Source organism: Monopterus albus, unplaced genomic scaffold (genome assembly GCF_001952655.1).
Source record: "Monopterus albus unplaced genomic scaffold, M_albus_1.0 scaffold257.1, whole genome shotgun sequence".
Classification (NCBI taxonomy): domain Eukaryota; kingdom Metazoa; phylum Chordata; class Actinopteri; order Synbranchiformes; family Synbranchidae; genus Monopterus; species Monopterus albus.
Genome location: NW_018128137.1, coordinates 9,534 through 22,532, shown reverse-complemented (window position 1 = coordinate 22,532; position 12,999 = coordinate 9,534). Strand labels below are relative to the sequence as shown.

At 41.9% G+C, this 12,999-nt stretch overlaps 1 protein-coding gene, 1 long non-coding RNA gene, 1 other non-coding gene and 1 pseudogene across 3 annotated transcripts in view; 1 reads left to right on the top strand and 3 right to left on the bottom strand.

Moving 5' to 3' along the window:
* Positions 1 to 616: 616 nt before the first annotated feature.
* On the bottom strand, positions 617 to 723 carry trnal-caa (transfer RNA leucine (anticodon CAA)). Its single transcript has 2 exons — positions 686 to 723; positions 617 to 661 (listed from the first exon to the last, which is right to left on the bottom strand). It is a non-coding gene; the product is annotated as a tRNA-Leu (tRNA).
* Positions 724 to 1,892: 1,169 nt separating this feature from the next.
* Positions 1,893 to 4,810, top strand: LOC109972449 (uncharacterized). Its single transcript, XR_002276688.1, has 4 exons — positions 1,893 to 1,937; positions 3,958 to 4,031; positions 4,137 to 4,200; positions 4,364 to 4,810. It is a non-coding gene; the product is annotated as an uncharacterized LOC109972449 (long non-coding RNA).
* On the bottom strand, positions 1,949 to 4,025 carry LOC109972448 (opsin-5-like; annotated as a pseudogene).
* An 804-nt stretch (positions 4,811 to 5,614) lies between the features above and the next one.
* Positions 5,615 to 12,999, bottom strand: part of sestd1 (SEC14 and spectrin domains 1) — a 16,556-nt gene continuing 9,171 nt past the window's right edge. The window contains exons 3-10 of the mRNA XM_020621309.1: positions 12,532 to 12,726; positions 12,083 to 12,197; positions 11,739 to 11,904; positions 9,405 to 9,486; positions 9,197 to 9,319; positions 8,200 to 8,391; positions 7,805 to 7,908; positions 5,615 to 7,393 (exon numbers count right to left, since the gene is read on the bottom strand). Of these exons, the coding sequence (XP_020476965.1) occupies positions 7,126 to 7,393; positions 7,805 to 7,908; positions 8,200 to 8,391; positions 9,197 to 9,319; positions 9,405 to 9,486; positions 11,739 to 11,904; positions 12,083 to 12,197; positions 12,532 to 12,726 (1,245 nt within the window). The 3' untranslated portion in view covers positions 5,615 to 7,125. The remainder of the gene's footprint in view (positions 7,394 to 7,804; positions 7,909 to 8,199; positions 8,392 to 9,196; positions 9,320 to 9,404; positions 9,487 to 11,738; positions 11,905 to 12,082; positions 12,198 to 12,531; positions 12,727 to 12,999) is intronic.

The following is a 12,999-nucleotide window of genomic DNA, read 5'->3' as shown; positions in this document are numbered from 1 at the left end:
TTCCGAAACTCTTTCTTTCCCACTGCCATCAGACTTCTAAACAGCTGACTCAGGAACTACCTCATGTAATTCTACCTGTACTGTTTACACAATCAGGTTAGGGTAAGGATAATCACCTTTATTGGCCAAGTATGTTACACACAAGGAATTTGTTTCCGGTACAGAACCGATGTCAGCCATCTGCGCGCCAACTCAACCAATGGCAGCTCTAACAATGCGGCGGGGGGGAGGATTCAGTGTCTTGCCCAAGGACACTTCAACATGTGGACTGCAGGCACTGAGAGTTGAACCTTCAACCTGGGAGGCGACTGCTCTACCCACCGCACTATCGCCTCCCCAAATGTTACCTACGTATCTACTTTATATTTCATTTATATTGTGTGGAATTCGTGTGGACGGCAAAGTAAGAGTTTCATTGTCCAGGGAAACACGTGTACTCACTGTGCATATGAACACTTGACTTGATCTGACTAGTGGGGCTAGTATGTTTCTGGCGCTGTTGCATCAATGTCCTTGCAACTGTTTCCACTTAGAGAAAAATATGAACCCATACGTTTTGTGGGCTTCTGAACAGCCTGCTCTGCTAGTAATCCTTTTCACTAAAGCCAAAAGGTATTGTCAGAAGTGGGATTCGAACCCACGCCTCCATTGGAGACCAGAAACCCCGTTTCCAGGAAGGGACAACCTTGAGTCTGGCGCCTTAGACCACTCGGCCATCCTGACAACTTGATATAAAGGTTTGAGAATATCTACTTAAGTCATTACAGTTCTCGCTACAATCGTTTCTAGGTTGTCGATGGAGTTTATAATATTCTGTGTCCTTGAAATTCAGTTTAAATCGCTCATTAAATTAAACTTTTGATATTTAAAACACCAGCAGCGCTAGAAAGTTGTTTGATATTTACTTCCGGTAGTCATACACGTGACTTCCCGTTCAACTGTCGCTACATAACCACAGAGTCATTCTCATGAAACAGTCGTTGGTCTGACACCGTTAGTAGAGAAAGATAAGCATGTTTGTAAATGTCGATTTAGAGGAATGTGGTTTGGTTTGTGAAAGGATTCCTGGAATATTCAAAGTAAGTGGAGAATATCATGTTTTATTCATGAATGATGTTTCCTCCCCCCCCCAACAGGGGATGAGGCTGGAGACGCTTCACTAAAAAGTACGTTTCTCATTTTATGCTAGTTTTCCTTTCATTTGTCAGCCAGCTGTGTGTTTAATAGTGATAATATTTGGCTATTTTGGTTGTACAGTGTGTTACAGTTTAGTCCTTAACTAGCAGTGGCTCCACAACAGGGTCTCAACTAGTCTGTAAACAAGGTGCCTGCAGGTCAGAGTCATGAAATTCAGGCCTTGGCATTCATTTGATGAATTAGATCATTAGAAACTGTTGTTAAATGGTGCTGGGAAGTACTGAAACCTGTTAAATAACAATAGAATTCCATATTGTCCCTACTGGTTTTCAATCGTACAGTATGATTATGAAATAGATATTAAAAAAAAAAAAAAAAAAACTCTGTGCATCCTGCAGAAACTTTGATAAAATGCCAACAAAATACACTTTTAAAAATATTTTCTAACTAATTATTGGAGCTGAAAAAACTACCAGCGACTGTCAGAAAGCAGGGCAGAGTTTGAATGTCTCAGAGCTGCATCATGTGGTAATACTGCTGGCAGAGTATGTGTGGTGCATTCACTGTTCTGCTCTTTCTTCTTGTATTCACGTGGGAACTGCAGCCCCTGAATGACACCTTCATGTGAAGGAAAACCTTCTCTGACTTGTTTTCTCTCTCGGTAGCTGTGCAGTCATCCATGCCTTCATTCCACGCTAAGATGAAGTCCAAACTGGGGATGGAGGCCATGGAGGCCTACACTGTGGTGTGGCTCTTGCCCGCACCTGCCATAAAGCAGCCGACTGGACTCTTTCTCCAGGGTCAGAAACAAATCCCATTCAGTCTTTGTAGAGCAGCTGTGTAAATGTACTTCATTATAATTTGTTGCTTCAAATGATTGACATTCAGCTCATTGTGATGCCAACCCTGATATCAAATCAATGAACCAGATGACAGCTTCTTGTAAAGGACAGGGTGAATGAATGATAATCTTTTTTTTCTCCAATGTCCCAAACTGGAGAGCACTGGGAACACTGGAAAGGGTTTCAAATCAATCTGAGTGCCATAATTTTTGAATGCTTTTATTTCTTCAGTCAGTAAGGCTGCACAAGAATTAGTTTTAATATTATAAAGATGTACTGTATGCTTTTCTTCAGCAGAATTAAATTTAGAAACTGCTGTTTAGGGAAGTCTAAGAAAACTAATTGTTACTGTTTTGTACCAGGCAGGATCAGACATGGCTTTAGCATAACTGATCTAGTTTATGTTTTTTCTTTTACTTGATACTTACTGCAAACCTAAGAGCATCTATAACGTAATCTAATGTGCATGTAAGATTATCCATTAAAACATTTAATATCATTTAGAAAGTAATGTATTGTATCCATAAGCTTCATAAGTGACAAGGACAAAACATCCTTAGAAAACTCCAGCAGGTGCATATTGCATCACTTTGAGTCGAGTACCACTGTAACATCTTCTACACTGGGTGTCAGCATACATACAACAGCAACGCCTGTCCTGTGTGAGATGAAACCTAAACAAAATCTAACTGATTACACAGTAATATATTGCTATCACATTGCATTGTTGGCCTTGGTTTGTGGTGACACGCTGTTGACATGACAGGACCCCTGCACTGTCAGCATAATAAAAGTGTAGGAGAGGAGGAGGATGGTGCAGGGCAGTGCATAGCAAAAGATGAACAGGCAGACAATTTAAGACAAACCTGAAAGCTTGTAGTTGGGTGCATGCCAGTCAATGCAGCAGGCGGTGCCATAAGGTTCAGGACTGTTCTGTCCCCACTGTGCCAAGGGACCCTACAGCAAACAGGGATGCACAATACCAAACTCCAACCACCAGGAGGCGGGCATGTAGCAAGGAGAACTTGCTACTTGATTGAACAGGAGAAAGAAAGAAATGTTTTGCAGTTATTGTGGCCATGTTCTTCCCTCATGCTGGTCAGCTTTGTGAATGGTAATATCGTCCTCATCAGTTTAGGTAATTATCCCCTCACCACAGATAGGGAGGCAGACTTTAAGGTAGCAGACTAAGGAGAAGACTGTGCGGTTGCTCAGGCTGCATACACCAAGCAATGCTCGACACATAGCATAGGGCTGACAGGTGACTTCTCCAAACAGCCACCTGTGTATACAAACAAGGAGAAAAAGGAACTGTCGTGAGGACTAGTGCCGCAGCTAAGAAAATTCTCATTATCAGTTAATTGGCCAATAACGTTTTTCTTTTTATTTACTGATGAATCATTTGGGATGAACTGTTTGTGTAGAGAAGAGAAAAGCTTACAGCACCTGGTATTCCCAGGCGGTCTCCCATCCAAGTACTAACCAGGCCCGACCCTGCTTAGCTTCCGAGATCGGACGAGATCGGGCGTTTTCAGGGTGGTATGGCCGTAAGCGACAGCAGCCACCTCCGCTGCTCTTTTCTACATGCTGAGGCAGGTCTGCAGGTCGACATATGATATTTGGAGCCGAAGGCCTGTTTGAAGCCTCTGACAATATGTAAACCTTCAGAATATAAAACAGGTCAAAGAATCATCATGCTGACCTTATTTGTGTTGGTGTACTGAAGGTCTTGGGGGTCTTACTCAAAGCACTCATCTGTTGTCTGCAACTCCCATCTTCATCTTTGTCAAGCTTTTGTGCTCAGGGTTTGTCTTTTTAGGCCAGAAAGATAGTGCAGAGTCACATACACAGAGAAAACCCTGTTTCACATGTTGTGATTGTAGATGAACAAATGACAAGTTAAACAAAATGTAGCCCATATGATCTAGTTCGGTTCAGACTATTAACGGTCAAAGCTCTAATACTTCTGTCCCCTTAGGCTTTCTCATCATATTACAAAGGTGGTTTTGAGCAGATGTCCAGACGAGAGGCCAGCCTCATTCTTGGAATCAGGTAACAGATTGTGTTGTAGAAAATATTTCTTCAAGTTTCATCTTTTAACATGCAGTAAGTGCATTATTATTGATCATATAGAGGTGTTATTTGGTTTATGTCCAGCCAGTACTAAGTCCAAGGTGTGAGGCCCATGGCAGAATCATAGACTTGAACCATCCAGATAAGGGTAAGCTTAACCTCTGAACCATTCTCATGAAATATAACACATCTCTGTTATGTTTTGGAAAAACAACATAGCAAGCTGTGATACAATTCTGAAAATAAAGTTTTGGACTGAAAAAGGAGAGAGGATTGATCACAACCTTAATAAAATGTGTTTGTGTGTGTAGGTGGGTCACCATATCTCAATGCTAAGATCAACGAGACCAAAGACCTTTTGTACAAGGAGACACGGCGATCACCTGCACCTCAGATGTCCATCACCTCATCCAGAACTCAGCTCTGTGGCACTGCTTTCAACATCAGCACCACATCTGGACTTCCATTCGGGCTCCTGGAAGGTGATAGAAAATGTTCCTTATTTAAGCTGGTTACATAACTTAGCTGGAACTATATTTATAAAACCTGTGAACACATCAACAAAGAGTTAGTGTTACTATCTTAAAATCCCAGTCATTGGAAATATTCTAGGGGAAGGCATAAGTAAGGAATGCTGTTGTTCTACATGAGCAGAATGCTGTTGAGTTCACGATTTGCTGTGTATAACATTTTGGTATGTGTACACAAGTCAGCATACAAGTAAGGCATTACCTAATTATGTATTCTATGTAATTAAGTCACTGTGGGTGTGGTGAAAAGTGTTTTTTAATAAACTTCCTTTGAAAACAATGAGCAACTGTGGCTAATTATTCAGTTGAGCCTCTTACACTTCATTAGTATCAAAGGCCTTCTCTTCATGACTGGTCACTGAATTCTCTGTTTTAGTCTCAGAGATCAGTGTCCACTTCTTTTTTAAACATCATTGTTTCTTTATTCTTTTAACATCTAAACCCACAAGGTGCATTATCTATACCTGCTGATCAAGCAACATGATTCGGGGGTCATGTGGGCTTCATCTTACTTTTCTCTGTTTTAGTCTCAGAGATCAGTGTCCACTTCTTTTTTAAACATCATTGTTTCTTTATTCTTTTAACATCTAAACCCACAAGGTGCATTATCTATACCTGCTGATCAAGCAACATGATTCGGGGGTCATGTGGACTTCATCTTACTTCTCAGACGGGCAAGCTTGTTTAAGTACCAAAAGGTTTGTGAATTAACTTATAGTCAGGTCAGAAAAACTTTTAAACTTGTGTTGTTTGATAATTACAGCCCCAGGTTTTGTTAATCCCCTTCCCTGATAACTAGGTGTTTCATATACACTTTACATGGTGTATAAGAGATCAGATCGCAGGAGAAAGCAGACAAATGTGCATGTGAACACAAAGCAGACTTACCTGGTGGCGCTCTATCAGGACTGTATAGCAGCCATATTTTATTTGCTCCTTTATTCTGCTGCTGTGGAACACTGGGGACTAACGGTAAAGTAGTCTGTTAGTTTGATGATGTAAGCATTTGGAAAAAAAAAAACCCCAGACAGCAACTTTCAAAAGCTTCTTTATTTAGAGGATGATGTCACTGTGCAGTCACTGGACAAAGAGGACAAGGCTGGACGTAGCATTTAGCAGTTACACTTAAAGCAGCAGTTACTGGTCAAAAAAAGCAACCAATTACAGCAAAGTTTGTTTGAAAAAAGAAAAATAAAAACAAATCTGTTCTATTCTCATGTCACCATGTTGGCAAATGACCACCAGCCCCTGAGGTCAGTCCGGAGCAGAGCGGGCAGCACAGGTGTGATTTCCTTCATGAAGGCAGAGGGTTTGTTTAGCACAGCGAAGTGGTCAGAGCCTCTGGACCTTTGACAGATGTTGACATCATGGGTGTAATAATGGTACAACTGTTGTGACTACAAGTCCCAGAGACCATTTCAACAAGAAATGTCCAATCAGTGGCCTAAATTAAAAGTCACTTTTTCTTATTAAAAAAAAAACTGTCAGAAGTTAACTAAATTTATGTACACAATTTAAAACGATGTTCTTAAGGAATTCTTAAAAATAAAATATATTAGATATACTTCAGATTTTGTGGCGTTAACTAATATCCAGAGCGAGGGGACTTACAAATGATGTACAATTTACTCTAAGATGATTCTTTTCTGTGGTTTTGGAGTGTTCTTTGGGACTTGTAGTTGTTTTCTCAAAATGCTATTGAAATAGTCTTTTAGTCAATAAAGCAGATTTTGTTTTAGATTGTTTGTACTGGTGATTCAGCCAGAAGAGTTTGGGCTCCATCGGAGAGTTGAAAAGCCCAGAGTCACGTGAAAATGCCTACGGGAAAAATGTACAAGACTATGTAGAAGCAGGTCGCTGCACACTCGATGTACTGCAGCTCTGTCTCTCAAGTTACTGTACTGCCCCCGAGTTCATCTTCTGTTAGAGCAGGAAAATAAAAGGAGGAGAGGAAGCATGAAAGGACAGACGTCGGAAGGCACAGACAGATGTTAGCACCATGGGCACTCCACTGCCTTTTAGGTGAACAACTGGCATGCTGGGAAGGAGGAGGTGGTGTTACGACAAGAGTGCGTTAGAAGTATTCTTATCCAAACAGGTTAGTTTACCGTCAGTTGTTAGAGCATCCAGAGACATGAGTATTAATTATTCCATTAAATAACTCCAGTATTTTACATTTGTGGGTTCCTGTTTGGAAGCACATTTGCTGGATCACCTAACAGCAGTAAAACAGTTAGAGGGTGCTGTTCTTCACAGGTAAGGCTTTCACCGTTTCTACTGAAAGGAGTGAAAGCCTGACAGAGCAATCACTTCCAACATGATTATCCTCAGGGAAGTTAAGCAGTGAGGCTGATGGATAATGTGGTTTTAATGTAGAGAAAGCCCAGCAGTAAGGATTACCTACTGCTGCAGTGAGAGTCAGGCAGCCAAAGGAAAGCTGTCATACCTGGGGGAGAACAAATCAGAGGTCTCTGTCTTTGGAGATTCATCAGCAGCCCTTTGTTAACAAGCTTCATTAAGGCTGCTTGGTTTAATGCCACCCATTAGCAATCCTGTGTAGCCCTCTCAGACTCTTCATCCTGCTGCCCCACATCCTCGTCTTCCTCTTCATCTTGCTCCTCTTTCTCACTCAACTCCTCTCCGATCACATCTAGCCCCACCTCCTGCCCATTTAGCACCTCCTCCTCATTATTATTATGAAGCCTCGCCTCCTGCAGCTGCAGCCGCCGCTCCTCCACCAGCAGGAGACGCTCCCTGACACCCTCTGCTGCTGCTGCGGTATCGCTGGGACTCCCGAAGTTGTCACCACTCCTAAAACCATAAAAACCATAAAAACTAGGGTTTGTATAATGGATATTTTGACAGTGGATCAGATGTGAAAGGGGTTGCACATGGTGATGATCCCACAAAGAACTACAGCTGTACTCTGTACCAAGTCTCTGTGAAGATTCCAACTCCAACTGAATGACAATGTGGTTCTGTAACTGTAAGATGTGTAACTAGGCAACCGTTTGCTATCAAGTTCAGTGTATCGACTTAAAAGGGTGCTAATATGTCAGTGTTGTTACCACTATTTGTTCCTGCTGCCCCCAGATGGCCAAAAAGATACAGTTAATGCAGATTTAAGGATACGATTGGTTATAGTTAGATGAGGATAGGTGTCTCAGGAAATAATGTATGCCAATAAACTGACAAAAAACAGGTGTGTGCATGTATGTGTACCCATCAGGGAAGATAACAGGCATGGTAAGTCTGTCCAGCAGAGTTTTCCCTGAAGAGTCAACTTCATCCAGAGACTCCACCTCCACGCACTCCTGTTGTAACACCTGAAACAGTAACAGTAAATTTATACTTTCCACATCTAAATTGCTGCAACACTGTGTGAGGATTCATATTGTATAGATTTAAGCAGCAGCTTCCACAACCCAACTACACAGACACTAGAAATAACCCGTCACATGCACTTGATGTCAGCAGGGTGCAATGTTTAACTTCTATCCACTGTCAGCAGTTAATATTGGCTTGCTGATATTTGGGTTGAGCTCTGGTCCGCACACTGCTGCTGTACAACACCCAACAAATAAACACAGTGAGGTCTTTCTCTCAGTCAAACTCACCCTCTCAGCCACGGTGTGAAAGTTCAGAGCCAGCTCCAGTCTCTGCTGTCTCTCCTCAGCGCTGACGCTGAACTGTTTCCAGACTCGGTTGAGTCTAGGCAGAGTGTCTCCAGATGAACGTGTGGTACATCGCAGGGACTGGCAAAGGACGACAGTCGCCTGCAACAGCTGACGGCCATAATCATACGTGCTCTGAAGGAAGAGACAGGAAGGAAGACAGGGCGAGTTACTGTCTGTTACTGTTTGGTTTCAGAATTAAAGCTGCATGTTGACAGCTGCAGGGCTCTAGGAACAACAATGTGTACTGGTCAGTCAGTACCGACTTAGATACCTCAACAACTATTAGTTGGACTGCCATCAAATTATTTACACAGAAGGAATCTCCTGGGTCTCCAGAGGATGATCACACTGGCTGCGATGACTGTGTGGTTTGCACCACAGACTTGGTCTAGAGGTTCAACCCTTAATTTTACATCTAGTGCCATCATCAGGTCAAAACTTTAATTTATTGAAATACTTTGGTTTATGACCAGCAAACCCAATAACATAAATAAGCACTGTGTCATGTTAGCATACTGGTGTTAGCATTTAGCTTAAAGTATGTCTGTAAACAGTGGATCTCATTCAGGAGGCACAGTGAAGGCTGAATTAATGCTTTGTTACCATTTGTGCTGAATCAGAGCCCCCTATGCATATAGTCAGTTCACTGTTATGTTATGAATGACACGGTCAAAATTACATTACTAACTATTGCTTTACTGTGATATTGCACCTCTGCTTCTCTCCCCAGAGGTTGATTTTTCATAAAGATGTAGTAATTTATAAGGGGAACACGCTTTATCCAGGTGAGGTATCACTATAATATGCTGCAGAAAGTTCTAACAGTGACACTGTTGTTTAAGACATGAACAACTAAAGCTTCTCTGATCAATATTTCATCAGTAGTTTTACATTATCAATGGATCAAATGACAAAGCGAAATCCTGCGGTGTTTTACCTGAGCGACATCCACAAACTTCCTGTGTTTGTCCAAAATGGTCCTGGTCTCTTGGGAATCATCGCCCTGTCTGATGTGGGTCTTTAGCAGGGCGTCCAACAGCTCGCCAAGCCACTCTACTGCCTGAACACACCCACACACAGAGCTCATCTCATTAGTACAGGAGATGCATCTGTAGGTGTAGGTGTGTGTGTGTTGTGTGTCCTACCTGTAATGCATCTTCCTCACATTTGAAGAGTTGGACCATCTGTAGCATCTTCAGCCTCCTCACATCCACCATGTCCTCACACCTGCAAAACACACAAACACCATCCTTATGTTCATCACTTACCGGGTCCCTACATAGACTTGCCTGGCATTCTTTTCTGGGAGACTACCTCAGTGCTGCTGCTGCTGCTGCTGCTGCTGCCCCCAAGAGGCTGCTGTGGTCATTGCATTGCTGAGAGTCCTGCTCCATGTTGGCTAGCCCCATGTTGCTAATGTTGTCATGTATGCATGCTGTGACTTTACCTGTAGTCCCCAGTGTTCCACAGCAGTAAAAAGCACATTTGCCACATTTTCAGCAGTATGCCACTCTGCCATCGCTGCCGTCTTAAGAACAGGACTCTGTATTTACCAGTTTCTTATATAATGGCAAGTGACCATCACATATGATTCAGCTGTAAGTGACCATTTTTCTTGATGGGACCGTGAGGGCAAGGGGAAAACAGCAGGTCTTTGTTTTTAAAACAAAACTATAGTCACATGAAATATTCGGTTTTTTAAATTATAATAACTATTCGAATTTCCAAAAATCATTGCCCATCCCTTATTAAAGCAGCTCAGCCTCTGTGGAGCAGGAAAGGGACCAAGTCAGTTGATTGAAATCTGACCAGTGGCTGTAGTCTGGTCATTTTACTCTGAGTGACCAGACCATCATTAGCATGCTAACTGTGTGCCAACTGTAACCTAGGTTATTTTGGTGGTATATATATCTATATATTTTCCTTTCCTGTTTTATTAGTTCTTTCCAGTGGGCTTAACGTTGGTTGCCAAGTATTGTTTTCCCATGCCCCGTGAATGCACCATGGTGTAGATGGCATCCTTTGATTTCCGGTGGAAGATTAAAAAAAAGGAAGAAAAACTTTCTTCTGTACTTTCTGGGCTTGGATGAAGAAGCATCTTTAAGAAACGCTGTTTTTTTGAGCTCCAAAATACTGATTGAGGTGTTGTTCCTGAGCACCAAAGGTTATGTTAAGGTGATGATTCATCACACCAGGATTTGATTTCACACACAAACACCTGCAGGTTCGACTTGTTATAGTCCAATGAAACTAAGAGTGAGACCACAGAGCAGCTGGGAGTCACTATCAGTTATTTCACACTGGAAGAAGTTAAACTACAGCAAAGCTCCTCTAGAGAGAAATGGAGTTTGGTCGACTAAAGTTATTTAACAAAAGTGCTTCAAATTACTTTGTAAAACTATGATCAAACTGAAGGTTCACAAAATTCCACTTTATATATGTATTATATATAATATAGTTCTTGTAAACAGATTTGTATTTTGTATTGTGTGTATAAATATATGAGCCTGTTGTGGAACTTGTCAGTTTTGCAACATGTGACTTGTTCGACCTTAACAACTAAAACAGTGGTGAACATGCACCTTTTTGACCATGTAGTGGTTAACAATAAACAAGATTCCAGAGATAATATGTAATAGAACAGTATGTACTTCACATATAGACATTATTTGTACTAGTTGTGTGAGGGAGAGCTGAGTGGTTCATTAAGTTAAATTACTGTACTGTAAGGAACAGGTGAAAGATATGGACGACCACCTGTTTCCAGGAGGGTGGTAGGATTACAGAGGATTTACGTTTTTTTTCTATTGAGATCTCAATATTTTATTTGTTACTTTGGAATTAATTTTTTTGGGGTCGAACTTGATACCATACAACTGACGGGTCAAACAGAAAAGAAGTGACTGAACTGCATCTTACTGGGACAATCTGTTTTTGGAATATTGTTCTTATCTTGTTCAGGCCCAGGTCTGTTTGGGAAGTGTAAGGGTCTTGTTGTCGAATGATACCGGTTAAGTTTTTTCCTGAAATACATTTCATTTTGTTATAAGTACGTGAGTGTGTGTCTTATTGGGGATGGAGGTTTCTTCTCCTCACTCTGTGTAGAGTACCATCACCAAGCTCCTTGTGAACCCAAGATAACTGTACCCTACTGTGTAGATATAGACTTTCGTTTGGTTCTCATTCATCAGATTAATAGATATTTAGAGAGCATTTGACTGCTAAATTTAGAAGGGTGACAGCAGAGAGAGAGGGACTCACATACATTAGTGAGTAGTGAGTCCTCATTTGTTACATAAGCAGCAGAGTTTGGAAGAAAAATGTCTGTACTAGTTTTTACAGTGTTTTACAGTTTTGGAAAAGTGGCTTCATAAGTAGTGATTCAGGCTCTGCAGGGAGCAACACATTAAAACAAAGGCACTGTTGCAGTTGTGAGCCTTCTGTGAAAAATGAAAAAATAAGAAGAAGAAGAAAGTTACCTCTGCTTGCGGAGCTGCATCTCCTCCATCACAGCCTGGATTTGCTGAATGTTGTCCTGCTGCTCGCCAGCTGGGCTCTCCGCTTCTTCCAGAGACCACGGTGGCTGGCTGCACATCTGCTCCAGCAGCAACGCCCCTTTCTGACGCAGAGAAGCAAGACCTGCCTCTGCACGGAGGGGAGAAGGTTAATATCACAAAGGAAATTTATTACACCCATTAGTTAACAAGTGCGTCACTGCTCTGACACAGGTATAAAAGATGCAAGTGTACAGTCTTAATGCATATCACAAAAAAAGTTACAAGTATCACACAAATTTATAGGTTTGATCATTCAGAGCACAAACCGACAGTCTGCAGCTTCTCCTCCAGCAGCTTCAGGTTTTGTTGAATGGCAGCTCCGTCAGCTGGAGCCACATCAGCACAGAGCATGCCCAGTAAGCTGTCTAACTGCTGGGACAACTGCAGAGACAGACACAGAGCTCTGACTGTTCAGAAAACATCACATGCATGTTCATTTTCTTGCCTAAAGTCTGTGCTAAGACAGGCTGAACCTGAAAACAGCTCCTGTGCTCTTTTTCACAGACTTGTATTGCTATTCTTGTGAGGACCAATTTCAGTTTTAAACCACTGCAATGAGGACAATCCTGCACTGGGAACATTTTGGCTGGTTCGTGCTACCTCAAAGCACTGTTTGTTGGTAACGAGTTTTAAGTTTAAACACTTAGTTGTAATGGGCTAGGGGTAAGGAATGCATCATGTCACAGAGACAGACAAACACATGTGTGAGCGTTACCTCCTGTGTGGTGCTGTGGAAGCCCTGCGCTGCCTGCAGGACATTCTGGCGGCTCTCTAGCTGAGCTGCCTGTCGGTAACAGACATCACTCAGCTGCTGCTGCAGTGACTTCAGCTCCGCCACTTCCTCCTCCTCCCCGGCGCTGAGCAAGGCAGCGATCTGCTGGTTCAGTTCCACATACACAGCAAACCATTCCTGCACGCACACACACACACACACACAGCATCAGCCCAATGCTCACATTTACCACCAGTATAACTAAAATAGTGCAATGACACAAAACAGGCATAATACATGCCGTTGCCAGGCTAAAACTAAAGCAGTGTTTTACCCCCCTGCAATAAATGCTGCTTCCATGAAGGTAACAATGTTCAGTTTTTGTTAAAACTGTGCTATAGGTATTGATTCTGAATTACTTTAATGTTTGTCAGTTTAAGAATTTTCATTTTTTAAGTGTGCTAACAACAA